Source organism: Aureobasidium namibiae (genome assembly GCF_000721765.1).
Source record: "Aureobasidium namibiae CBS 147.97 unplaced genomic scaffold scaffold_7, whole genome shotgun sequence".
Classification (NCBI taxonomy): domain Eukaryota; kingdom Fungi; phylum Ascomycota; class Dothideomycetes; order Dothideales; family Saccotheciaceae; genus Aureobasidium; species Aureobasidium namibiae.
In genome coordinates this window covers 1042634-1067535 of record NW_013581202.1, presented here as the reverse complement: position 1 = coordinate 1067535, position 24902 = coordinate 1042634, and the positions used below count along the sequence as shown (strand labels likewise).

The 24902-nt window shown below is 51.3% G+C and overlaps 11 protein-coding genes across 11 annotated transcripts; 7 read left to right on the top strand and 4 right to left on the bottom strand.

Moving 5' to 3' along the window:
• Window positions 1-546: 546 nt before the first annotated feature.
• M436DRAFT_72463 (pectin lyase-like protein) lies at window positions 547-1436 on the top strand (the record flags this gene model as incomplete). Its single annotated transcript, XM_013572786.1, has 4 exons — window positions 547-634; window positions 837-917; window positions 965-1121; window positions 1193-1436. The coding sequence occupies 4 exons, from the start codon at window positions 547-549 to the stop codon at window positions 1434-1436; spliced, it is 570 nt and encodes a 189-aa protein (XP_013428240.1).
• Window positions 1437-2243: 807 nt separating this feature from the next.
• Window positions 2244-3491, bottom strand: M436DRAFT_45132 (uncharacterized protein; the record flags this gene model as incomplete). The annotated part of the gene is made up of 2 exons (XM_013572518.1): window positions 2244-3074; window positions 3123-3491. The coding sequence occupies 2 exons, from the start codon at window positions 3489-3491 to the stop codon at window positions 2244-2246; spliced, it is 1200 nt and encodes a 399-aa protein (XP_013427972.1).
• A 1707-nt stretch (window positions 3492-5198) lies between these two features.
• On the top strand, window positions 5199-6178 carry M436DRAFT_81495 (uncharacterized protein; the record flags this gene model as incomplete). Its single annotated transcript, XM_013572868.1, has 2 exons — window positions 5199-5223; window positions 5289-6178. The coding sequence occupies 2 exons, from the start codon at window positions 5199-5201 to the stop codon at window positions 6176-6178; spliced, it is 915 nt and encodes a 304-aa protein (XP_013428322.1).
• Window positions 6179-6568: 390 nt separating this feature from the next.
• Window positions 6569-7516, bottom strand: M436DRAFT_44790 (uncharacterized protein; the record flags this gene model as incomplete). The annotated part of the gene is made up of 2 exons (XM_013572465.1): window positions 6569-7333; window positions 7391-7516. 2 exons carry the CDS (start codon window positions 7514-7516, stop codon window positions 6569-6571), a joined length of 891 nt encoding a protein of 296 aa, XP_013427919.1.
• A 248-nt stretch (window positions 7517-7764) lies between these two features.
• On the top strand, window positions 7765-8328 carry M436DRAFT_45312 (ESCRT-II complex, vps25 subunit; the record flags this gene model as incomplete). Its single annotated transcript, XM_013572560.1, has 1 exon — window positions 7765-8328. One exon carries the CDS (start codon window positions 7765-7767, stop codon window positions 8326-8328), a length of 564 nt encoding a protein of 187 aa, XP_013428014.1.
• Window positions 8329-8865: 537 nt separating this feature from the next.
• On the top strand, window positions 8866-10410 carry M436DRAFT_81492 (glycoside hydrolase; the record flags this gene model as incomplete). Its single annotated transcript, XM_013572867.1, has 1 exon — window positions 8866-10410. One exon carries the CDS (start codon window positions 8866-8868, stop codon window positions 10408-10410), a length of 1545 nt encoding a protein of 514 aa, XP_013428321.1.
• Window positions 10411-11426: 1016 nt separating this feature from the next.
• Window positions 11427-13318, bottom strand: M436DRAFT_63421 (uncharacterized protein; the record flags this gene model as incomplete). Its single annotated transcript, XM_013572702.1, has 4 exons — window positions 11427-11924; window positions 11988-12907; window positions 13062-13164; window positions 13226-13318. The coding sequence occupies 4 exons, from the start codon at window positions 13316-13318 to the stop codon at window positions 11427-11429; spliced, it is 1614 nt and encodes a 537-aa protein (XP_013428156.1).
• Window positions 13319-13826: 508 nt separating this feature from the next.
• M436DRAFT_63420 (uncharacterized protein) lies at window positions 13827-14310 on the top strand (the record flags this gene model as incomplete). The annotated part of the gene is made up of 3 exons (XM_013572701.1): window positions 13827-13937; window positions 14057-14112; window positions 14175-14310. 3 exons carry the CDS (start codon window positions 13827-13829, stop codon window positions 14308-14310), a joined length of 303 nt encoding a protein of 100 aa, XP_013428155.1.
• Window positions 14311-14858: 548 nt separating this feature from the next.
• Window positions 14859-16751, bottom strand: M436DRAFT_45326 (Nop domain-containing protein; the record flags this gene model as incomplete). Its single annotated transcript, XM_013572565.1, has 2 exons — window positions 14859-16340; window positions 16428-16751. The coding sequence occupies 2 exons, from the start codon at window positions 16749-16751 to the stop codon at window positions 14859-14861; spliced, it is 1806 nt and encodes a 601-aa protein (XP_013428019.1).
• Window positions 16752-17111: 360 nt separating this feature from the next.
• Window positions 17112-19196, top strand: M436DRAFT_45224 (putative cell cycle control protein; the record flags this gene model as incomplete). The annotated part of the gene is made up of 2 exons (XM_013572536.1): window positions 17112-18902; window positions 18960-19196. The coding sequence occupies 2 exons, from the start codon at window positions 17112-17114 to the stop codon at window positions 19194-19196; spliced, it is 2028 nt and encodes a 675-aa protein (XP_013427990.1).
• Window positions 19197-21186: 1990 nt separating this feature from the next.
• Window positions 21187-24033, top strand: M436DRAFT_72456 (uncharacterized protein; the record flags this gene model as incomplete). Its single annotated transcript, XM_013572785.1, has 1 exon — window positions 21187-24033. One exon carries the CDS (start codon window positions 21187-21189, stop codon window positions 24031-24033), a length of 2847 nt encoding a protein of 948 aa, XP_013428239.1.
• Between the last annotated feature and the right edge of the window lie 869 nt (window positions 24034-24902).

Below are 24902 nucleotides of genomic sequence, written 5' to 3'. Positions count from 1 at the left end.
AAAAACAGACTTGGCTGAACATGCACTCCGAGACGAAAAACACATCTTTTGCTTGGCTGATGAACTCGGTAAACATCTTTTGACAAGCCCTTCTACTAGGGCTGACCATGGGTAAGGAATAGCCTTATACTGTATGACGGCCTGTTGATGCATCTGATTTGGAACTTCTCCAACGTCTCTCGTCTGCTTGTCTCAAATACAGCTGCAAGGGAGCATCGAGCCGCGAGCTACAAACTTTGGCCAACACCTCATGACCGCAGAGCCCAACTGCTTCGCTATAACACGCTAGGACAGAAGAACATCTCAGAAGCGAAGTAATCTTGCCAGACCATGTCCAGGACACACAGCAAATAAATAGGGCATACTCCAGAAGCCATCGCAAGGCAAGTACATCAGACATACAAAACCTCTCTTATACCCTCAGAAGAAACAAATTCCATCCAACACCACCTCTCATTCCTTCTTTACCACATTCTCTGCATCCATCATGGTCGCCGGCATCAAGTATCTTCCTCGCGGCTCTTTTGCCCGTCGCATTCGCCTGCAATGGCTACACTGGAGGTGTCCCCAAAAGCCACTTCTACAAAGACAAACAGCAAAGTCATCACCGTCAAGGCCGATACCACCTACGACGGTAAATGGACTCGCTACGACCGGGGCGCTGGGCGCCTGTGGCGGTCAATCTGAAGGAGGTATGCTGCCTCTTTCCCTTGCTCTCCCCTCCTCAAACGCTTCCCTGAACTCTATCCTCTCTTCTCTCAAGACCTTCCCTCGACTCTACCCTCTCCCCTTCTCCAAGCTATTCCTACATCCTGACTGAGAACTCCGAACAACAGGCAAAGCCGACGCAGTCTTCCTCCTCGAAGCCGGCGCTACCCTCAAAAACGCCATCATCGGCAAAAGCCAAGCCGAAAGTGGTCCACTGCGATGGCCCACTGCACACTCGAATACGTGTGGTTCGAAGATGTCTGCGAGGATGCCATCAGCATCAAAAACGACAACCTCGATCTCAATCTTGGATCATTGGTGGTGGAGCCTATCATGCTAGCGACAAAGGTCGTGCAGCATAGTGGGTGTGGTACTGTGAATATCATTGATCATGTAATTTACAACCTTCACCTGTCCTACCTCCTCCTTTCCTCCTTCTTTTCCTTTGATCACAATGACTGACCCACTGGCGAAACTCAAACAGAACGTCGAAGACTACGGTAAACTCTACCGCAGACTGTGGCAACTGCAGCAAGCAGTGCAAACGCAACGTCTACATTGAAGGCGTAACTGCCAAGAACGGAGATTTGCTGGTCGGAATCAACTCAAACTACGGTGATACTGCTACTATCAAGAATACTTGCAGCGATGCAAAGACCAAGTGTCAGATGTTCAAGGGGTGTGCTGGAAGTTGTGAGCCTCCTAAGGCTGGATTGTGCAGTGGATAGATAGAGAGGAGGGGTGGAAGGAAACGGGGGAGCGAGTGGAGGAGTGGCAGATGATAGAAGTGGTGGAGGTGCGAGGGGAGAGTGGGGAGGACGGGGAGGGCGAGGAAGAGTGTATCGAATGTGGTATGTCTGTCTTTACCGTATCACTTTTATCTTCAAACCACAATTTTCTTATTTCCATGTGTCCAACTTCGCAAATTCTCGCTACATCAGTCACCTGTGTACAAATACAGTCACACGATATTTCTTTTGCTTAGCAGCGGGTCTAGTAACAGCAGCACAAGTCTCAAGAAATTACAACATCAGGTGAAAAGGTTTACCTTCTCGGCCTAGAAAATGGCGCAGATGGTGAGATGGTAATCGTGAGATGTAGAGGTTGATGGAACGTTGGGCTTACGTAGGAGGAAGGTGTGGTAAAGTGGACCTAGGGGGTGAGGATTGTTGCTGGAGAAGAAAATGAGAATGCACGTGAGTCTTTAGTTGAAGAAAGAAAAGGTGTTGTTGTACTTTTCGATGGTGCAGTGGTGGCATACAGCAGGTCGACATTGCTTTCAAATAAAGGAAAGTTATACCTTTTCAAGATCCTCGATATTGCGCTATGAGGCACATTAAAACTTTTAGAAGGTGGTATGTACCTTCAAATTCTAGGAGTGTAAGCGTATACTTTATCATGTGGATGGAGGAACAATTCAATGAGCAAAGCGACTCTTATTGCATCGAGACTGCCCCTGTAGTTATTTGACACTGTCTGGAGTGTGAATGACGATAACCTCTTTGGTTGTTTTGCACTGGCTGGCGGGCGATCATCTATCGTTCAGCCTCCTCGGCCTCCTCAGCCTTTTCAGAGAACTTCAGCTGAGCCATGAAGTCCTTCTCGCGCTTCTCGACGACCTCGTCTTTCTTTTCGATCTCTTTCTCGGAACCAAAGCACAACTTGGTGAACTTCAAGGTAGCCTTGGCAGCACCCTGCCCATGAGCGACATCAACAGCATCAGCCCAGTACTCGATATCGCGCCAGAAGCCGGACGCGTTGTTGGTGAAGCTGGCGTTGCGGTAGGAGTTGACAGGACCGTCATTTGGGCCCCAAACATGGCGATCTAGAAGGATGGATCTGACATTGGTAGCAGACATGAGCAGGGAGAAGATGTGCTGGACGTCCCTTGAGCGGGCGAATCTGTAATCAGTCCAGCCCTTGATGACGATGCTTCTGATGAGCATGCGATTGGCGGGACTGACACGTGAGAACCACAGCTGGAAGGTTTGGGTAGTGGCAAAGTGGAAGGTCTGAGCATAAAGGTATGGGGTTGCCTCTTCTCTGATTTCCTTGTTGATGCGAAGGATGACTGGCTGGAGGGTGGTGCGGTTGGGGTCATTCGAGCGCTCGCGCTTGAATTTGTGCTGGTAGCCACCGAAGCGGCGATCGTTGGTCTTCTTCGAGGCGCCGCGGAAGAGATCACGGCCGTTGGACTTGGTGGCAAAGCTGAGATCTCTAGCCAATTCGACGAGACATTCCTTGTAGATCATGTAGCGGATCTCAAGTGGCAGCTCCATGAAAGGGAATGGGACGTCCTTGATCTTCTTGACCTTCTTAGCGGCCTTCTTGGCAGCCTTCTTCTTCTTCTGGGCCTTGAGCTTTCTCTGGACAGTGTTAGATCGAAGTTATCATCGTGCGTTTAGAAAGCTTACCTTATCGGTGGTGAACTCGTCGTCGGAGTCAGAGTCAGACTCGATCTCAGTGGCATCGAGCTCGGTCTCGGAGACATGGTCCTCTGAGGCAGGGGCGGGGGCGGCGGGATCATCACCAGCGATGTCGTCGTCGAGCTCAGTGGGTTCGACATAGCTGACGCGAGCGCGAACGCGCTTGGGACGGGGCGGATCCATGGCACGAGGAGCAGTTGAGGCGCGTGCAGCAGCCCAGAGATGGTCGTTGTTGGAAGTAGTGGAGACACTCAGACGGAGACAACCGGGCACAAAGGTGCGCTGAGTGGGTGCAGGTGTAGGAGTGGAAGCAGAAGTAGAACTGGCGGACCAGTTGATGAAGTGGAAGGTGGACATGTCGGGCGTTGAGCGTCGGTGCCTAAGGACAAGAACACCGGGTTGCGACTGACTGAAAGTTCCATGCGCCAGCCGCTTGAGAAATTCATATTGCTGCGTGGGTGCACTGAGCGCGAGCACTGAGCGCGAGACTCGGCGGTCTAGCCAGATTGGACGCCTTCGTGAGCCCTATACCGATGCTGCTGCTGCTACTGCTGGAGTCGACCGTTCTTGATTGGACTCGTGATTTGGATCGCATACCAGGCCTTCCACTAGCCAGTGGAGAACATTTGAGGACAGACCTCCATCGCATCATCAAGTCAAATGGATAGAGTTGGTTCCAGATCGTGCTCTGCGACGCAAGTCTGAGGTGCAGAGGGATAAGGCTTCGTGAGCGTGGAGCTTTGAGGTCTCGACAAAGACCCTCTGTATGTCGACCAACGAGCTTTGGTGCAGTACTTCTACTGACTGTCGATAAGCAAGCTTGTGACTGTCGTCAGGTCTGAGGTGTATCGACCGCCTTCAGGAAACTTCTGATCGCTGGTATCAAAAGTGTTGCTGTTCTTTGGTGACACTTGGTGATTTGTGACAAAAGTCTGGGACGAGACCCATGACAGCCTACGAGCGTCGACTTTTGGAAAGCTGTCAAAGACCCGCTGCGGGTGTACCAGTAGCCCTATGTCACAACCCTTCGAGGCATCGCCTGCAGGTACCTTGTACTTTGACCGTCTTCAGAAAGGTAAGACAGAGGATAAAGCTTGAATCTGAACTCGGCCTCCAGACCGTCTGAATTGCAGCCTCGTGAGACTCATGGTATTGGACCCGAGAGAAGCCTATGCTCGAAGTATAAGCACATGATGTGGTCGGAGTTGAACAAGCTATGCATCTTGACAGCTGGTGGTCGAACGAGCTGGAGAGATTGCATGGTTTTTGAAGATGTCGAGAAGCTTCCATTCTATCTCTGGTCAAAACATGATCATGTCGGTGACGACTGTGTAGTTCTACAAGCATCTGTTGAGCGGCGGGTTTGGAGAGAGTTAGCAGGAGACAGATATAGAACGTGCTACGGCTGCATCTCATATCTGCGAGTCAACTCTCTTGTCTCTATAGAAACTCCACAGTTCTTTCTACATCTACAGCTATGTCCAAAGAGAGCTTCAAGTTTCAAGCATCTCATTGGCCGACAGGCGTAGTCCCGAAAGAACTGTGCATTTCCATAGCTGCTAAGACACAGGTACTGCATATTGAGTTAGCAACTAGGGCCACATACAATATGCACCCAGGATCTGCATACCATTGTTCGACAACAAGCTCTCAGAATCTCTCTCCCTTTGTGTGCCACAAGACTATCAAAATGCAAAGAGTCATTGAAATACAAGTTCGATCCATCGAGAGTGGCCACTTTCAGGGCTCTCTTTGGACATGACCCAACCTCTCAAGAACTTTATGCATTTCTATGCAATCGATTAATTACTCTGTTGGATTTGAGATGTCGCGATAAGAAGCAAGCAGTCAAGAGTGCAAGTGAAGTGTTTCCGAGACAGACAGTTTGCACTGTTTGCTCTGGAGATCCCCCCAGCTTCTGGCCATCAAGGGACAAGTTTACCTTGAACACATACACCCATTGACCACACATTTTATCAGACAACAAGAAAAGAACGCTTCTACAGGCTATCGCAATCGCATAATACTCACCAAACGCATCTCTCAATCAAACAACACTCAATCATGGATCCCTACTCAGCAGAAGGAGGTACGCTACATGCCCCCCACCCATAAACACAGCTCCTGAAACAACACAACTGACCAATACAACAGAGCTGGTAAACATGCACACAACCTTCATCCAAGGCCAATACCAGCAAGTCATCGACTTCGACACATCAATCTTCAGTTCTCCTAACCAACCTTCCGCTCAAATCCTCAAATACCGCGCTCAACTCGCCCTCGGCGACTACTCTTCCGTCGCATCTGCCATCTCCTCTTCAGACGCCTCTTCCAACCCTTCTCTCGCTGCCGTAAAGACCTACGCATCCTACGCTGCCTCAAACTTCTCCTCCGACTCCGCTGTTTCGCAAGCTGAATCGCTCTCTCAAAGCCACAGCGATGATTTGAGTGTCCAACTGCTCTGTGGAGCCGTCCTCGCCCGCGCCGGCAAACCAGACGAAGCACTCCAACTCCTCAGCAACCACCAAGGCTCCCTCGACGCCGTCGCCCTAGCCACCCAGATTCACCTGTCGCAGAACCGCACCGACCTGGCCGCCAAAGAAGCAAAATCCGCCCGCGCATTCGCTCAAGATGCTCTTCTGGTCAACCTAGCCGAGTCCTGGATCTCGCTCCGCGAAGGCGGCGATGCAAAATACCAACAAGCCTTTTACGTATTCGAGGAGCTAGCTCAAGCGCCAGGCTCATCGGCTACTTCATCGCTGGTCGCGCAAGCAGTGTCGGAATTGCATTTGGGAAGGTATCCAGAGGCTGAGACGGCTTTGCAGCAGGCGTTGGATGCAGAGCCTGAGAATGTGGTTGCGTTGGCCAATGCAGTGGTCTTGTTTACGGCGCAGGGGGATGTGGAGAGGGCTGCTGAGATGAAGGGCAGATTGCAAAAGGCAAAGGGTGGTGAAGAGTCAGAGTTGTTGCAGGGATTGGCTGCTAAGAAGGAGGCTTTCGATGCTGCTTGCGAAAAATATCAGCCCAAGTTTGAGCCTTGATTTCTCAACATGAGCTGTCAAGTTGTCAAGCAGGCGTTTTGGGGTGGGGTTACAAGGCAGGGTCAAAAGAGGAACATCACCGAAGGCTTCCCTTCCAGAAGTTCAAACGAGTGTAGAGTTCGTCAGATGCAGAGTTGCAAAATCACAGATTTGAGCATCGTTCGAGAGGGGTGTTCCGTCCATCAAGGCCGTTTCACATTTGCTATTGGCATATCTAGACCTGATCCTCAAGATATGTCTCTCTTCAACTCTTCCATACTCGGTCTTCGTATGACCGTCAAATTTCCAGTCTCTGCTCACCGTCAGGGTATCCTTGCTCTTCATATGTGACATGGTCTCGTCTGCTTTCCACCGTGCCCCGTACCCCCACCTATTCTACCCTTCGCGTCCTCAGAACCTCAACTTAGGTCCCACGAACACCAATAGGAACGCCGCAATCCACAACCCAGCGATTATAGCATACAACTTGATTCTCCCCCACCACCCCTTGCCCTCCGTCATCCTCCTCAAAGTACTCATCCTGTTCCCCGCCGCTTCCATGCCCATACTGTTTTTGTCCAAGCCCGACTCCGCCCTTCTCAAGGTTTCCTTCTCGTTCTCCAATGAACTCGCAAATTGCATTGAGGATTGCTTGAGACTCTTTGCCAAAGTGACCAGAGATGTGGTGAGGAGATCTTGATCGCGGTTTGCTGATTCCAGAACTTGTTCTGTGGAGAGCTTTTCTGAGCCGGAAGCAGCGGTGGGGTTCGCAGCGGTGCGGTTGCCGAAGAGGGCGGTTGTTGTTGCGGTATCCGGGGGTGCTGAGGGATTTGTTGCTGAGGCTCTATTGCGGAGGTTCGAGGCTAAGTCTTGTGCTGCTTGTTGCGGCGATGTGAGGGAGGGGTCGGTGTCGATGGTGTCGGAAGTTTGGACTGCTGGCGCGAATTCTCGGGCTCTGTTTTGGATTTCATCGTCTTCGTCTTCTGAGGAGGAGGAGTCCTCATCGTCGTGGAGGGCGGCTAGTTGGTTCAGTTCGAGCAGGCGGGTGTTTAGACGTTTTATGAGGTTGCGTTTGTCGGCGAGGTCGTTTTGGACGGAGGTCTTTTGGGTTTGGGTCTTGATGTCTTGGGTGATGTGTTCGAGGCGGAGGAGGAGGGTTCGCGCATATTCGACATTCTATGATTGTAGTCAGCACTTGGTCGAGAGAGCAGGAAGGAGGTAACGAAGACGTACAGCACTGACGCGATTGCGTTCGTATGGGGTTGCGCGGATGTGGGAGTCGTCTGCTGTCGGCGAGAGTAGGGTGTCCGAGAGTCGTGCGAGGAGCTGATCCAGGTCCACCGAGATATTTTCCGTCATGTTCGTCGTAGCCATGTCTGACTGTTGTCGTGTATACAAAGTGGGTAGTGGTATAGAGGAAAGAAAGTTGGCTTGTTGTTCAGACCATCGTCATCATGGGCGCGAGTCATCTACCACTTTGTCCCCCAGAAATTCGACTCGGCAATGACAATCACATGCAAAGCTCGTACTTGTTCATCCCACCTTCTTCTATATCAATCACAACCAAAGCCACCCTCGAAAGAACAAAACCATCAAAGTTTCGAAAGATGGCCTCACCTACACCTCCCACGACGGCCTCTAATGTCACCTTTCCCTATCCACCTCACCACTCGTTTCCTCCCTTCTATACTCTCCAACCCAACCAAACCACCTTGACTCGCCAACTAGCTCTTTGGTCACAACTCCTGCTCTCATATTCCTCTTATCATCATACCTTCAAAATGTCGCTCTCTTCTCCCCCACCTCTCTTCAACAATGCACGAATCCACCGCTCTTTATCTCCACTCGACATACGTCGCCTCCTCGACTTCATGGCTTCCTCCGATGGCGAGTCGCGCGTAGAGTGGATATCCAAAGACCGCAGCACCGTTTGGATATGGTGGCGCAGTCCTGCTGAATGGGCTGAAGCAATTGCAACCTGGGTAGATGAGACTGGTCAAAAAGGTGTTGTTTTGACTATCTACGAGTTGCGAGAGTCTGAGGCTGTAGAGAAGCAGGAGTGGGTGGGTATGGATGAGGATATGTTGAGGAGATGCTTGGATGTTTTGGTCAAGAAGGGGAGGGCGCAGGTGTTTGGGCAGGCTGATGGAAGTGGTGTCAAGTTCTTCTAAACAAGATCTATCCTATGGCCATGGCCATGGCTATGGCTGACGGTTTTGGTGCAAGACCTCCAAGATACACCAAACTCCACTGTTCTTACAGTCACAGCGAAGTCTATGCAGCAGACACCGTGGCATCCTGAGGCACACCACACAGCGACGACCGGCATCTAGCAATCGCTGCAAAGTCGACTCACGACGACAAATCCGGCAAAACACAACATCTCGTAGCGCGATGAATTTCTGATGTCAAGCTTCTCAATTTTCTAATACCTGGAAGATTGGATTCTCTGCTACTGTTTATGGCATCATTGTGCCGGCGAGGACCACCTCCCGCATGCCGTCAAACTTCGCGGAAGTTCGGCCCGCGCTTCCGTACGAGCATATCGCGTGCCGTACTCCCAACCATGCATGCACGCCGCCGCACCTTTGCACAACCCTACCCCTCACAGCCTGAATCCTGCAGATACAGCTGTCGGTAGTCTATAAACTCTGCTCTGGTCGTCTCTCTTTCACCCAATTACCAATCAACGCTCAGCCATTACCGTCATGAAAGATCCTCCAAACGCTTCCTCGCCAGAGAACACTTCTGTACTCCGTCCAGACTTTCACTGGGGCTTTGCAACAGCCGCTGCTCAAGTCGAAGGAGCATGGGATGCCGACGGCAAAGGTCCCTCCATCTGGGACAAGTTCTCACGCATTCCAGGCAAGATCATCGACGGAAGGACTACTGCCGATGGAACTCGCGCATATGATCTATACAAGGACGATGTCCAGCTGCTGAAGAAGTTGGGTGTCAACTCATATCGCTTCAGTCTCGCTTGGAGCCGTATCATTCCTCTGGGAGGTAAGGACGACCCGGTAAACGAAGCTGGCCTCAAATTCTACAGCAATCTTGTCGATGAGCTGCTAGCCAATAACATCACTCCTTTCGTCACTTTGTATCACTGGGATGCTCCTCAGGCTCTCGAAAATCGCTATGGTGGAATGCTCAATCAAGCTCATTACACCGCGGACTTTGAGCGCTACGCACGAGTCTGCTTTGCTGCTTTGGGAGATCGAGTGAAGCATTGGATTACGTATAATGAGCCGGGCATAGTCACGACTCTTGCCTATGCCGAAGGCGTCCACGCTCCTGGTCGTTCCTCTCTACCCGGCCGCAACGACCCTGGAGACAGCAGTACAGAGCCTTTCATCGTTGGCCATACCCAGCTAGTCAGTCACGCCCACGCTGTGAAAATCTACCGCGAAGAGTTCAAACCATCCCAAAAAGGTGTCATCGGCATCACTCTGCATGGAAACTACAGCGCACCCTGGGACGAGAACGACCCCAAGGACGTCGAAGCCACTCAGCGAGCCCTCGAGTTCGAAATCGGCTGGTTTGCAGACCCCGTATATGGATCCGGCGACTACCCAGCCAGCATGCGAGAGCAACTCGGCTCCCGTCTCCCACAATTCACACCCGCTGAAAGAGCACTGGTGCAAGGATCCTCCGACTTCTACGGCATGAACAGCTACACAACATTCTTCGTACGCCACCGTGACGAGCCTGCAGACATCAACGACTACAAAGGCAACGTAACTGTCCACGACACCAACAAAGCCGGCCTCTCCCGTGGCCTAGAGACTCCAACCTCATGGCTACGCTCCAACCCCGCCGGTTTTCACGCGCTTCTGCACTGGATCTGGTCACGCTACCACACTCCCATCTACATTACCGAAAACGGCACCACCGCAAAGGGCGACAGTGATTGGGATCCTTCCTCTGGCTCTCCACTCGATGACGCTTTCCGCCAAAACTTCTTCGAAGGGTATATTGGTGCTGTGGCTGCTGCGGTCAAGCAAGGTGTGGATATCAGAAGTTACTTTGCGTGGACGTTTACGGATAATTGGGAGTGGGCTGCTGGCTTTACGGACAGGTTTGGTGGGAGCTGGGTTGATTTTGAGAGTGCTGAACGGAAGAGGTATCCTAAGAAATCGGCTTTTGAATTGGGGAGGATCTTTGGGCATCTGATTGGGGAGAAGAAGGATGCTGAAGAAAGCAGAAACAAGCGCGACGAGATGCGAGCGGGAGTAAAGTGTCTTTTGCAATGACCGGTCGACTCGTCGATGGCTGTTGTTGCCAGCAGATAATATAACATATCTTCCCCTTCCATATCCAACTCCAGCCTTTACAACTCATCGATCATGATCGCTGAGTTATATAGTCGAACACCCAGAGCTCTCACATTCGAGTCCACATTTCGTTGCCATTACCACACTGCCTTGCCCAACCGAAAAGATCAACATGATGTCTGATGTCCGACAACTCATGCAAGCTTGGTGTTTCTCCTCTACAGGAGTTTCACATTCATGACAGTCCTTCTGTCTCTTTGTGTTTACATACACCGTGGCTTTGTTCTTTCAAACAGGACTTCACTAAGCTCCATGCAAATTCCGTTCCGACTGTTCTAGAGAGTTGCGGCCTGCTCCTATGCTAGAGGTTATCAGAGCAGGTACACTTCTCTCTCCTACGAAAGTATAGAGCACAATACTTACTACAGGAATGCACAAAACAATCTAAACCGGGATGTGGTCAAAGTGGGCCCAGAAACACAATGCATCTCAATCGATACCCTCTTATGTGTCGAAACCTTTCGGCATGTTTACAGCTACACAAACTGCAAGCTTTTGCACATGTGGAGAAGGCATACTGGATGCTTTCGTCTAATCGCACATATGGAGTCTTGCACAACAACTATATCTCTCCATCACTGCTTGAGAAACTGGGGCAAGTCATACATCAAATATCTCAAGTGTCTCCTCAGCATTGAACGGTAGTTCCAATTGTGTTTGTGCGGTCGTCACTGCCATCTCAGCTGTTGCGGCATTTACCAACAATGCTTCAAGCATTGTTCCAGGCATATGCCTTGGAGGACTCATCAACCATATTAAGCAGTCCCATTTTCTAAGCGGAGAAAACGATGAGTGCAAGTGTTGCTCGCAACATCTGCTTGACTTGTATTCTAATCTGTTTCTTCCTGGTTCGCACAGCGAGAGCAAAGCTGTGGAGCAACAGCTATAAAGTGGTGATCAGTCTTAGCTGGTAAACCGTACGAATATATCCTCTTCTACCCTTTGATCTGTGCCAGCAGCCATTGAGGCGATGGATTTCGTAGCCTGGCGTATAGATTGAGACTTCGAGTCATAGTGTGCGACAAATGTCGCCCATCTTCAACCCAATCTAATTCTTTGTTCAGGACGTTATCTAGCCCCTCGGAGACTCTCGCCTCTATGACGACCATTTGGGCCTCTGGGACCCCTGTCGCTTCGACCCATGCCCTGACTGTATGAGGGCTAGTCTCGTAGAACCTCGCGAACAGCATTAGAGCAAGGACGACCGCGTACTTTCCACCACCGAACTTGCTTTCAAGGAGAGGCACATTGAGATGATAGAGAGCCAGAACTGCTAGAGCCAAGATTTTTGGGTTGAAAGTCAGCTTAAAACACACGAAAATGTTCGAAAACCATCGGCAGAAGTCTGTAATGACCTTCGGCTCCGGTTCCTCCATACTTGGGACATCAGTGTCTCTCTTCTCATGTTGAGTCTGGACGTCACAACGCCAAAACTGTTCGATGGTCTTGATTACGGTTAGTGCGCTGGCCCGAACGCAATCATTCCCAAGACGCACCTCGGCTGCCGCTCTCAGTATGGAATCTGCATTTTTCAGTGTGATCTCTGGAATGGACTCATGATCGGACTCATAGTCGGACTCGTAACGGAAGTCGGGCTCGAAAAGGAAGTCGGAATCATAGTGTTTTGCTAGTACAAATTTGTTGGGCGAGAAATGTGAGGACTTCACATCCACAACTTCAATTCTGGGTCTATCGCAGCTTTGCTGAACATCTTCCAGCTCAGCACGGTCGTTTGACTGCACAGGGGCTCGATTCTCTTGGCTAGGGTCGGCAAGCATAGATCTATGGACAGAAGGCCCAACGTTGTCTAGGAACCTCGTAAATGCCTGGAGAGCATCAAACGCGGGCCCACCGGCGAGAACTCGTTGAAGTGATTCAATGGCCTCGACTGTGTGTCGGTTCTCGCGCCAATTTTGAAGACCTTGAGTTGGATCGATTATCTCATGGGTATTACGATCTTCAAGTGAGGCCGGCCGATGTGGGGATGCGCTGTCTTGTATATGAAGATTCTGGAGAGGTTCAGAGGTGTTGGCGTAGAGGTTCCCTGCAACAGTCGCGGAAGGCACGTCACCATCCACAGGCTGTCGTTGATCTCGTTTTCGGCGGCATGTCTTTTCATGCCTCCTCAAGTTTGAGACATCCGCTTTGGAATATGACTTGCCGCAGCGGTATTTGCAGGCTGTCTTTTCGACACGCTGGTGCTCAACAAAGTAATCAGTATGTCTTCGAGCACAGTGTCGTCCAAAGTTATATTTCGAATCGACCGATGTTTCGCAGAAAGGGAAGGGGCACCGTCCTTTATGTCGAGTCCAGTGCTTGTGAAAAGTGTCCAGGTCCGCGAAGCTCTGGCCGCAGTCACTATCGGGGCAATCATGGTAATCGAAAGGGCTCTCGGAGTGTGAAGGCATAGCAAATACTGGGTCGATTGGTTATAAAGTAGTCTTGACTTTCGACATCGAAGTCGGGATCTAAGTCAACATATATGTACGTGGCATTCGTGGTTGAAATCATCCTGCAGCGGGAGGTGAGCAAGCCACAATCGCTCCTCGCTCCTCACTTCTCAATCCTACCTGCATGTGATCCTATCCGCCCTAGCATCTGCATCACCGAGCGGGTAGGCAATCCGCCTGGATGGTCGGCCTCTGGGAGTAATGTTCTCTCGATCACGTGGATCTGATCTATTGGCAAGTGCTTGTGGAAATGGAGGACGAACCGCTCCTCGCTCGCTCCTTACTCCTCGCTCCTCGCTCCTCAATTCTTGGCGCTCCTCAAGGCTCTTTCCCTTGCTGAGGTATACCTTGACAGCCTTGATCAGCTGCCGAGACATTACAGTCTGATTTCTTGGTCTCGAAGTTGTCATGGCTGCGCCTGCGAGTGGCCGAGCATCTAAATTTCCATACGCGTCGTCGCTCCTCGCTCCTCACTGATTATTCGCGCTCCTCGATGCCCCTCTTTAGGAGCCATAGCTACGCAACCCCAACAAGCTCTCAGAACCATCCAGCGAGCCATCTGTTTCTTGATCTAAGTTGTCATGGCTGTGCCTACTGCGACTAGCTGGGCATGGTAACCTCCCATTGAACCGTCACTTCTCGCTCTTCGCTCCTCATCGCTCGTCCATCGCCCAAGTATACGTAGATCCTGCTCAAGACGCTCTTCTCACGCGATACAAATATCGCCATATCTTCCACTTTTGACTTCAAAAATTCCAACTCAATTACTGTATACTTCCACCTCGAAACATCTCAATTCACATCTGCTGTTAACACCAAACTCAATCCATTGATCATCATCGCCCCAATCTTGTCAAGCAGACCCATATCACAACTACACGCAACATGATCACCATGGACATTTCCTTTGATCCCTTCAACTTTGGTGCCACGACGTTGGCCCTCATCATCGCGGCGATTGAGCTATACTGGGCTCGCCCTCGCCGTGCTCATCAAGTAAGGGATTTGAATGCTCTTTCATATTTTTCCTAGCATTACTTAGTTGCCTTCTCATACTGTCTTCTCATATTGCCTTCTCATACTACTTTCTGACAATCTTCAGCTCCACCTTCAAGGACAAATGCAACAAGCTTGATGATCAAGACCGCAACTACTATCATGTCCAATTTTGGTAAGTCCAATCGCAACGAAGCCATCCGATCCGAAGACACATGCTGAAATCCCATCCGACAGTCTCGAGTTTCATCATTCCGACCACGGGAAGACAGAACCAGAAACTATCAGTCATACCAGATCCTACGAGCTCTCCCAGCTGTTGGCATATCGCGTCATCGCCCCCGACCGACATATCGTACCCGTTTCTGTTTGACATATCCGCATCCATCGATGATACTCTGTTCTATGTTTTAAGACGTCCGCATCCATCGCCCCCTGACTAGCATATCTGCATTATCGCCAATACATCTGTCTTGTGTCGAGCATATCTCAGTCATTATTCTCTTGCTTCGAACGTCTCTTAAATCGATCAATATAACAACATATTTGAAGCTTCATTTGCAAAGTACAAGTGTCTCTCGATTCCTTCTGCAATCGATACCGACTTCTTATTGATATCCAATCGAATCGAGTCTTTGCAGTAGAAGTGAAAGACTATTGTTCTTGCCATCCAGAAATCCGATGATACGCGGTAGTTGCTCAGATAGAAAAAGACTCATTCCTAGTACAACATCACAACAGGTCAAGAGAACGCTGAAGAGCAGCCGAAGCTGTGAAAGCTTATACCTTGGAGCATGACCCAAGACAGCGGATATCTGACACGGGCTGAGCATCGATGTGACTTCTGTTTTCTCATAAAACTAATGACCTCGAGGGATGGAATACTTGAAGCTGTAGAGCGACTCAGATTCTCACCTTCCATTACTTGCTAGCGCCCGTATCCCTCTTTTTAGCCGGCGGCAGAGCAGGAACCTTGAACCCTCCATTCGAAGCTCCAGCACCAGGTGTCGATGTTGAAATGCCTCCAATCTGAGTAAAAGTGCCTCCCTTGAACCATCTGTCCTCATCTGCCTTCCTTTTTCTGTTCATCTCATCCCTGACCTTGGGGTCCACCAGCTCCAGACCTTGAACGGGTGTGAATGCAATACTCGATGTGCCAGATCCCATACCCACACCTGATGTTCTGAGACCAGAGTTGCGCAACACTGATGCCGTGCCAGATCCAAAACCGCCATGGAAGGTAGATGCGATGCCTGAAGGTGCTGGTGTAGCACCGCCCCACCCTGGGTTCTTCTTCGAGAGCTTCGCACGTGTGCGTTGGTCGATCTGCTGTGTGCGAATAGAGCCTGTCTGAGCGGCGCCAATCATCCCCAGACCAACGGTACCTTCGCCAGTGCCGTAGCCGATCTCTGCTTCCTCCTTGCCGAAGGCCATACGGTTTTGTGCCTTCCGCATGTCGGTCATGGCGGTCGCTTCCTTTGCCTTTCTGGCCCTGCGACCACCACGCTTGCGACTTGGCTTGTCATCGGGAGCGGGCAAGGCGCGGGCACCTCGATTTGGTGCTGGTGCTACAAGCTTGTCCAAGCGATTGATACATTCGTCCTTGAATCTTTCTCCGTCTGCGCCATTGGGAGAGCCATGAGTGCTGTCTACACGAGCTGCCATGACCAGCTTGGCAGAGACGATACGCATGGCTTGTTTCTTCAAATCACTAGGCACCTCGCGGACAAGAGGGGAATTGTAGAGGAAACCTTGGTGACGCACACCGACGTTCGTGGCGAAACCGGTCTGAGTCTGCTTCTTGGAACCCCAAGGAGCGATGTTGCAAGAGGGGGTGCTAGCCAGGCCCTTGATACCACCAGCAAAGTTGACGAGTTGAGCAGCCGTTAGTGAGCCGATCAGGACTGTGAGATTTGGAGCAAAAACGCTCATGCGAGATTGGACGTAGTCAGTCATGACTCGCTTGGCCTTGTCGAGCTGGAGTGTCATGTCACAGGCGTGTCTGATGCTCAGGAGCTCCTGTTCGGAAAGGGCGACACCTCTTGTGGTAGTGGCTTCGACAGTGACGACCATCATGGTGGGGCCATCCAGAACCTGACGCAGCGATTGACCGACAGGGTTGTCTGTTGAGTTTGACAGGCTCTTGACGTCGTCCATGGGTCCGTTTCCGATGATCGCAACAGTCTTTGCATAGTCGAGGGGGTTCTGGACCAGTCTCTCGAGCTCGGGGAAGCGTGTTGAGTAGTGATCGCGAATGAACTTATGAACCAGGATAATTTCGCCGTCGATAGACGTCGAGTAGGTGTTGGCTTCAGTCATGAGCTTGTACTCTGGGTTGTCTTCGATGTTGCCAATGTTCTTGGTCTGTTGGTCTGGCGGCAGGTTCAAGTAGTGGTTGATTTTCTGCAAGCAAGAGGCGTTGGTCAGGGCTGTGTTCGAAAGATGTAAATCATGATTACGTTTGGACGTGGGAGACGGGTGTATGCTTACCTCGAGGATTGGTTGTAACTTCTTCATCAGTATGGCAACACTGCGCACATCTCCTACAGCAGCTAGGTCCATCTTTTCGACTCTCGCTTTTGCTTCTTCCTCGGTTTCTGTGTCTCTAGCGTTGGTAGGGGGACCAGCACCCCCATCTTGAGCCTCATCATCCTCCTCTTCATCACCATCCAGCTCCATGGCGCCATTCGCATCACCGTGGTCCAGCGGGCGCAAGATTGAGTCTCCAGCAATATCGCCATCGTATGTCTCCTGATTCTCCTCTTCGCCGTCGGACTCGAAGTCATTCAGAAGCTCATCGGCGATAGTCGCCATCTTGAAGATTTGTGGTTTCGATTGATGGAAAGCAGACGTCGCGTGATTGGTAAGTTGATGTTTTCGTTTTGAGTGATGCGCGCCGCCTTCTTTAGAATTGCAGTCGGCTTATACGAGGCAGTTGCGAGTAGATAGTTGTTGTGGTCGAGTTCAAAAGAAGAAAGTACGATCTGGCCGGCGATTCACATGCAAGTGACGCTCGTTCGGCAAATTCCAGCGTCTGGAGCTTCCATCAATCTTTGGCCAGCAACCAACTCTTCACCCTGCTCACACCACCACGGGCCGACTCGTCGTGCCTTCGCGCCTGAACTTTCTGTATACCATTATATACGATCGCACAGTCTTGCTCCGTCCGCCAACATGGAGTCGTCGCGTGGACCCCCGAGGGTTAAGAACAAGGCCGCGGCCCCAATCCAGATCAGTGCCGAACAACTTTTGCGCGAGGCCGTCGACCGCCAGGAACCCGGTCTCCAAGCTCCTACCCAGCGCTTTGCCGATTTGGAAGAACTGCACGAACACCAAGGCCGCAAGCGCAAGGAGTTCGAAGACTATGTCCGTCGCAACCGCCTTAACATGGGCAACTGGATGCGCTATGCCGCCTGGGAACTCGAACAAAAGGAATACCGCCGCGCAAGATCCGTCTTCGAACGCGCTCTCGATGTCGAACCCACCAATGTGCCCTTGTGGTTGCGCTACATCGAAGCCGAGATGAAGACGAGGAACATCAACCATGCAAGAAACTTGCTTGACAGAGCTGTCACAATCCTGCCTAGGATCGACAAGATATGGTACAAGTACGTCTACATGGAGGAGACCCTCGGCAATATTCCCGGTACTCGCCAGGTGTTTGAGCGATGGATGAGCTGGGAGCCTAGCGAGGACGCTTGGGGTGCCTACATCAAGATGGAAAAGAGATACGGAGAGTTCGACCGCGCTCGCTCAATATTCGAGAGATTTACTATCGTCCACCCCGAGCCGAAAAATTGGATCAAATGGGCCCGTTTCGAGGAAGAGAGTGGCACAAGCGATCACGTTAGAGAGGTCTTCGGTATGGCTATTGAAACAATGGGCGAAGACTTTATGGACGAGAAGTTGTTCATTGCTTACGCACGATACGAGGCCAAGCTCAAGGAGTACGAGCGCGCAAGAGCTATCTACAAATACGCCCTGGACCGCATGCCTCGATCACAATCCGCCAACCTTCACAAGCATTACACCACCTTCGAGAAGCAATACGGTGATCAGGAGGGTGTTGAGGACGTCGTCTTGTCCAAGCGACGAGTTCAGTATGAAGAGCAGGTCAAGGAGAACTCAAAGAACTACGATGCTTGGATCGACTACGCGAGGCTGGAGGAGTCATTGGGTGACTCCGAGCGCACGAGAGATGTATACGAGCGTGCCATCGCTCAGGTACCACCGACACAAGAGAAACGACACTGGCGACGATACATCTACATCTGGATCTTCTACGCGCTCTGGGAAGAGATGGAGAACAAGGACGTTGAACGCGCCAGGCAGGTCTATGCCGAGTGTCAGAAGCTCATTCCTCACAAAAAGTTTACCTTTGCAAAGTTCTGGTTGCTGAAAGCACAATTCGAGATCAGACAGATGCAATTACAAGCTGCGCGCAAGTCTCTAGGCATCGCCATCGGCATGTGTCCGAAAGACAAACTGTTCCGCGGCTATATCGACCTCGAGCTCAAACTCTTCGAATTCATGCGCTGTCGCACACTATACGAGAAACACATTGAGTGGAACCCGGCAAACTGCCAAGCATGGATCAAGTTCGCAGAATTGGAGCGAGGACTGGAGGACCTCGAACGCACACGTGCCATCTTTGAGTTGGCGGTCGACCAACCATCGCTTGATATGCCGGAGTTGCTTTGGAAAGCTTACATCGACTTTGAAGAAGAGGAAGGAGAGTGGGATAGGACGAGGGATCTGTATGAACGTCTTTTGGAAAAGACAGGTCACGTCAAGGTCTGGATCAGTTACGCACATTTCGAGATCAACGTGCCGGATCCAGACGAGGAGGAAGCCGACGAAGACGACGAAGAGGAGAAGCCGATCTCGGAAAATGCAAAGTCGCGCGCACGCAAGGTCTTCCAACGGGCATACGAGGACATGAAGCAAAAAGACCTCAAGGAAGAAGTAAGTTTATCCTTATCTCCAGTCTCATCACGACTCGGTCGTACTAACAAATCTCAGCGCGTCGCCCTACTCAATGCATGGAAATCCTTCGAGACCACACATGGCTCTGCTTCAGATCTCGAAAAAGTGGAAAAGCAAATGCCACGCCGTGTCAAGAAGAGAAGAAAGTTGGCCGAGAACGAGTTCGAGGAATACATGGACTATGTGTTCCCAGCAGACGACGAGAGCGCAGCCAAAATGTCGAAGTTGTTGCAAATGGCACAGGCTTGGAAGAAGGAGCAAGCGAGTGGTTGATAGACTACGATCGACCATCTTATCGTCGCAGACAAATGGGTTCTCGCTTACTTGTGTGCCTGCCTTTTTGTATATCCCATACGTTCAGAAGCAAAAGAGCGATGTGCATCCATCTGTCCATTCCATTCATCCATCTTACAATTCCATCTTTCCGCGTCTTACGTGCTTATGTGGCATGTGACGATTGAGCGATCTCTTCTCTTGACTTGGTCAGAGCGGACCACGACTCACGAAGCTCTTTTCTGACAGAGAAAGCAAAAGGCGGACATGTTTCCCGGCACAACCTTTTGGTACATCAGTATCTTCTTCCGTACTCACGCACAGACTTCGGACACTATCTAAAGCCTTGCGACGCTACATGTGACCGGATAGTCGTGGTGTACCAAGTGAATTCGACCACCAACTTGGCAGATGTGTTGTGTGAGAGGAGAGTTTGGGCATGAAACGCGGGCAAGCATTGCGATAGGCGACAACAACACCATACTGTAACAACTTCGATCGCGATCACGTCTCATCAATAAAAAAAACACCGGCGTCTGTATACTCATCTTCATTTGAACAAGATAGCAATGGAAAGAAGATCACAAAATGTGATTGTGATTAACAAACGCCACGGCACGAGTAGTGGAAATCCATGGTCAGGGTCCGTCCACCATCACCTCAGCGTTTCAGTGGTTCCAAAAGGGAAAGGCGTCCGCTTTTGCCGGCGCGCTGCCCTCCAGGGGGGGGAGAAACGCTCGGATGCTTCTTGTTCATCTGTGCTTTTCTGCTTTTCGCGAGGGGAGAAGCGAACGGAAGATCTACGATGCATGCTGGCCTTTTCTGCGACCCTTTGCTTTTGTGCAGGTACAGTGATGGCGATGATGATGAGGGAGAGTGAGAGGAGAGTCAGTCAAGAGATTGTAGACATTGTTGCCCCGGAAGAAATGCCTGCTGTTTGTTGTGGAAGTGAGATGGCATTGGGTAGCTTACTGGTTTAGAGTTCTGGACCATGTGCGAGTCGGGGGTTTCGAAGTGGAGCATGGGACAAAAAAGATCCGGCTCACCTCTCTTCCTGTATCTCATGGCGAAGAGGGCGCAAAATAGAAGCATCCGATTTGGGGGACGAGCGAAGGCGCTGGTCAATGCATCAGTCGTATAGTGGATGAGGGCGCAATCTATGGACAGACCGAAAGGCGTGGCGTGAAGAGATGGGGGATGGGCCTCTGCGAGTCTGACTCTTGGGCACCTCCTGTCTCTCTCCTACGTGCTGCTTCGCGCGACCCAAACGGCCAACCAACGGCCACACAAGCTCTCCCTCTCCTTCGTTTGTCTCTCCTTCTTGTGTCTGGTCTAGCCATTGGTTGCTTTTCTCTGCTCGTCTTTTTGCCTGTCGTCGTCTGCCTTGTTCCGACTCGTCAGCTTACACTCCCTCATATCTCGTCACGCATTGAGTCTCTGTTCTAGCAGCAGAACTATCAATCGACTCTTACACGACTGCCGTCGGGTTCGCATCTATTATCGGCGACCGTTTCTTTCCAACGATCAATCCCGCATACCGGTTCATCTAATCATCAGCCTCAAGCGCCCCTGTCGTGTTTTGACAAGACGAACCATCAACACCGCTCTCCTTCCACCTCACACTCAGCTCGTGTTTGTGTCGTCGCCCTGTTCGGAGAAAGTCCCTGGTTCCTGGATTGAAGTCTTGACGACTCTCGCATTCTGTCGCCTTTGTCGTTGATCCGATCGCTCTAACCACCAAAGTCGTTGTTGTAGTGCCTGTTCCCCTTTCTCTGGAAACCGCACTCGCTCGACACGTCACTCTTTTCTCACACCCTCACACTCGTTACCGGATACGACAAACCATACACCACTCTCGTTATACCACCGCATGATGCTTTTGTGATTTGCCTACCACTTCCCAGCGCATGACCTTTCGTTCATTCCAACCCACCCGACAACAGAAATATATACCCTCGCGTTAATATCCTAATACCCACATCTCTTCGACATGTCAGCTCCGCTACCAGAGAAGCCTCTCTCGGGCCACTGCTCCGTTGTCGACAACAACACACTATATGTCCTATCCCCCGACTCGTTCCAGGCTCTACCGCTCGTCGAGAATGCTACATGGACATCAATGCAGATGGGCAAGCCCGTAACTGGTCACACATGCCTTCGCGCAGTACCTACTGGAGATGAATCACAATCTGCACTATACGTCATTGGTGGCACATCAGAAGACGAATCTTATGGAGGGCTACAACGTTATGTCTTCTCGAACAAGACTTGGGAGACTCTAGACCTGCCCACAGAAGACATGAAGGGACGTATAAACCACGGCGCTGCATACTTGAGCGACTCTTCCTCTATCCTTGTATACGCTGGCTCACGATCCGGCGTCGAGTTCTCATCACAAACCTTCGTCATCTCGACCCAAGAGCCTTTCAACATTGAGTCGTTCACATCTGAGGCCCCGACCGTTTCTAACCCTATCCTCTTACCATGGGATGAAAGTTCTGCAGTACTAGTGGGAGGTTCAAAGTCAAACACTGGCGTCTGGACTTTCAGCAAGAGTAGCAGTTGGACCAGGCTCGAGACTAATCTGACCTCAGCATTACCGGACGGCGCAAAGGGCGCCCTTATCACTGGTAGCGATGGCAGCAAAGTCCTGACGGTTTACGATGCGAATGCAGCCCCCAACACGGTTACACAACTTGTCCTGTCCGATGCTGACGGTCAGCCTGCGACCACCGGTCAGACCGTCGGCGAACAGCCCAGCCAACCGAATAAGCGCAAGCGTGATTTGACTCTGGACAACTGGCCCACATACAACAGCAGTTCAGCTCCATCGATAAAGAGATCCGAGTATTCTGTTGCACAAAATGACCAAGGAACTCTCGCTGTTATCAGTGGAGGCAACGATGATACTCCTGTCAATGTCTTCAACCAAACCAGCAACTCATGGGTCGACAACCAGGTTCTGTTTGGTGGACAAGTCCCCCTAACAACGACATCCGCATCCAGCTCATCAACCCTTCCCACCTCGACTAGTACACGTTCTTCCGCAACATCGTCCGCTGCTGCAAAACCAAAGGAACACTACGACTCCGGCGCGCATACACGAAAGGTACTTGGAATTACTTTGGGTCTTCTGCTTGGTCTTCTCGCGATACTCGTCATTGCGCTCCTCCTCGTGAGACGTCGCAAGCAACAGAAGAGCAAGGCTTCGGGAAGTGATGAGAAGGCGGACAGAATGAGCTTTGCAGACAGAGGTGCTTCTTTCATGAAAGAGGCTGGCGGCGGCACAGTGAGCGAGGCTCCACCGCAGTTGCCCAAGCCCTTCATTGGTTCGTATGATCCTCGCAGCTCTTTCGCTATCCTTGCCGGAAAGCTCGGAGCCGATCGTTTCAGCAAGCGTTTCAGCAAGTTCAGCGAGTCTGAGAAGACTCCTGTTAATGGCAGCACCAACCCATACGCAGATCTGCAAGCTCCCAAGTCTGCTTACCACCACCAAGCCAATGATTCGTCAAGCTCGTTGGCCATCATCTCTGGCAAATACGGGAACAAGCACAGCAGAAGTCATGGCGAGAAGGGCAGTTTCGAGAGCACTACCAAGCTGGTACGATCGCCTACTAGTCCTCAAAGCTTCGATGACCACATGGAAATGGAGTCTCTGGATGGTCAGACGCCTAGACTACTTTCTGCTCGTGGTCCCCCACCTGCAATGTCATCGCTTAGGGTCGTGCAAAACCAGAACAGGGACACAGATATGCAGACAAAACGCAGTTCAGGCTGGTCAAGGTACTTTGCCAACCAGAATGAAGGCGGCGCATACGACCCAGCTGCACAAAGCTCACCAAACCTCAGTGCCAATGCATCTCCTAATCTGAGTGAATCTGACTACACACCCTCGCTACGAAACCCCTCTGCCATGGTCGCACCTCTCGATGTGGAGCCCAAGAACCACCTGCATCCTGCAGACGCACACCACCACCGTCTGTCAGCTGTAGGCATGGGCAGACCTAGCTTCGCCCACAGTGTTGAGGACTTCTCAGCCCGAGGAGCCAGCTTCGACATGGTTGAGGGTCAACGCGCTGACTTCCACACTGGTCAGAGTCTGGAAAGCCAGGGCTATCTTGATGGAGCCCGCGAGTCGTTCGCATCGTCAAGACGCCACTCTGCCGACAGTGTAGCTTCATCCAACTTCTTCTCGCATGGCGATGAATGGCCTGTCGCCACCGCACAAGCAACTCACACCGCTCAAGCTGTGAACAGAAAAGCACCCAACTCGCCTTCGGTAAACGAAGTCCACATCCCACCCTCACCCGCCGTCTCAGCCTCTGCCTTCCCTCGCCCACCCTCGAGTACCTACACAGCGGACGTAGACCGCGACAGCCGTATGCACGGTTTCGAAGCCCCCAACGCTCTCGGCCGCGCTCTGAGCCCCCCAGCTGCCGTCGCTATCCCCGGTCCCGCTGCCCGCGGCAACAGCGGCGGTGGCTTCTTCCCCGGCAGCGGCACACGCGCCATCCACGACCGCCCTACTCACCCCGCTCTCGCCGGCTCAGCCCGCAAGATCGGTGCTCTCCACCCCGGCACCCTCGCCGCTCTCCGCTTCACACCCGACCGCGAAGCACCAAAGCCCCCTCAAGCTGGCCTAGGCATTGATCAAGGTAGAGAGTCACCCTCAATGTGGGCTCCTGCCACTGGCGCTCTTTCGCAACGCGATCGTGAGGAAGCGTTCAGACAACGACTTGAGGCTGAGAGACAGATGAAGGAGAGAATGGACAATGGAGGTGCAGCTAGAAAGACACAAGCTAGCGACATCAGTTGGGTAGACATTGGACAGAACTAGGAGATGCTTCTGATTCTGGAGTACCTTGTTGGTTCGAGTCTTTGATGTTTTGAGCGTTTTGGATTGTGCGTTTGTGTGATGATTGGGAGGACGATTGGCAGGATGAGGGGTTTCTCTTTGTCTCTTTTTCATGTCACCGACTTTGTTCTTTTTCCTCTTTTTGTTACTCGTCGTTTGAACTCTCCTTCTTTTGGGTATAACAAAAGAAGTGGGGAGGTTTGCATTGCGTTAGAAGCAGCGTTGTATGCATCGTGTATGAGACTTTTCCGATTGTCTTCTTGACTTTTGTGTGTTTGAGACATTGAAACTTCTGATCATGATACCGGTGGCACAAGTGTTTTTCTTTTACTTTTTAGAATCTATCGATACGAGCATCGTCTTTCCGCAAAGATTCCATATCTGGTTGTCCTTTTGGAGGGTCAGATCAGAACCAACATTTCTTGCACAGATGCAGGCTCGTCACCTCTTTCATCTTTTTCTTCTATCCAAGTGCTGGTTGTTTTGATACTCCTGTTCATGCCTTGGTCCCTCAGCCTCAAGGTTCCATCCATGACAACACCTTCTGGATACATTGTCTAGCATACTTTTGGCAGAATCTGCTTCCAGCGCATCCAAGATTTCTTTTCCTCGTTGGCTGATATCGTTGCTCTTCATCTTCGCTTTCGCTGTCGCAGTCACAGCCCTGTGGTGCCGGTGCGTATATATCTTGCTGCGAATTCCCAAGCATTGCGATTATCGAAAAGGAGGGTGAGAGTGGAAAGGGGACGGTGAGCAGAGGATAAGGGTAAGGGAGTTGAACATGGGCGCGCCAGGGAGGGGTTGAGAATGCAGAGATGGGTGTGAAGTGCAGAGATAGAGGTTGAGAGGGA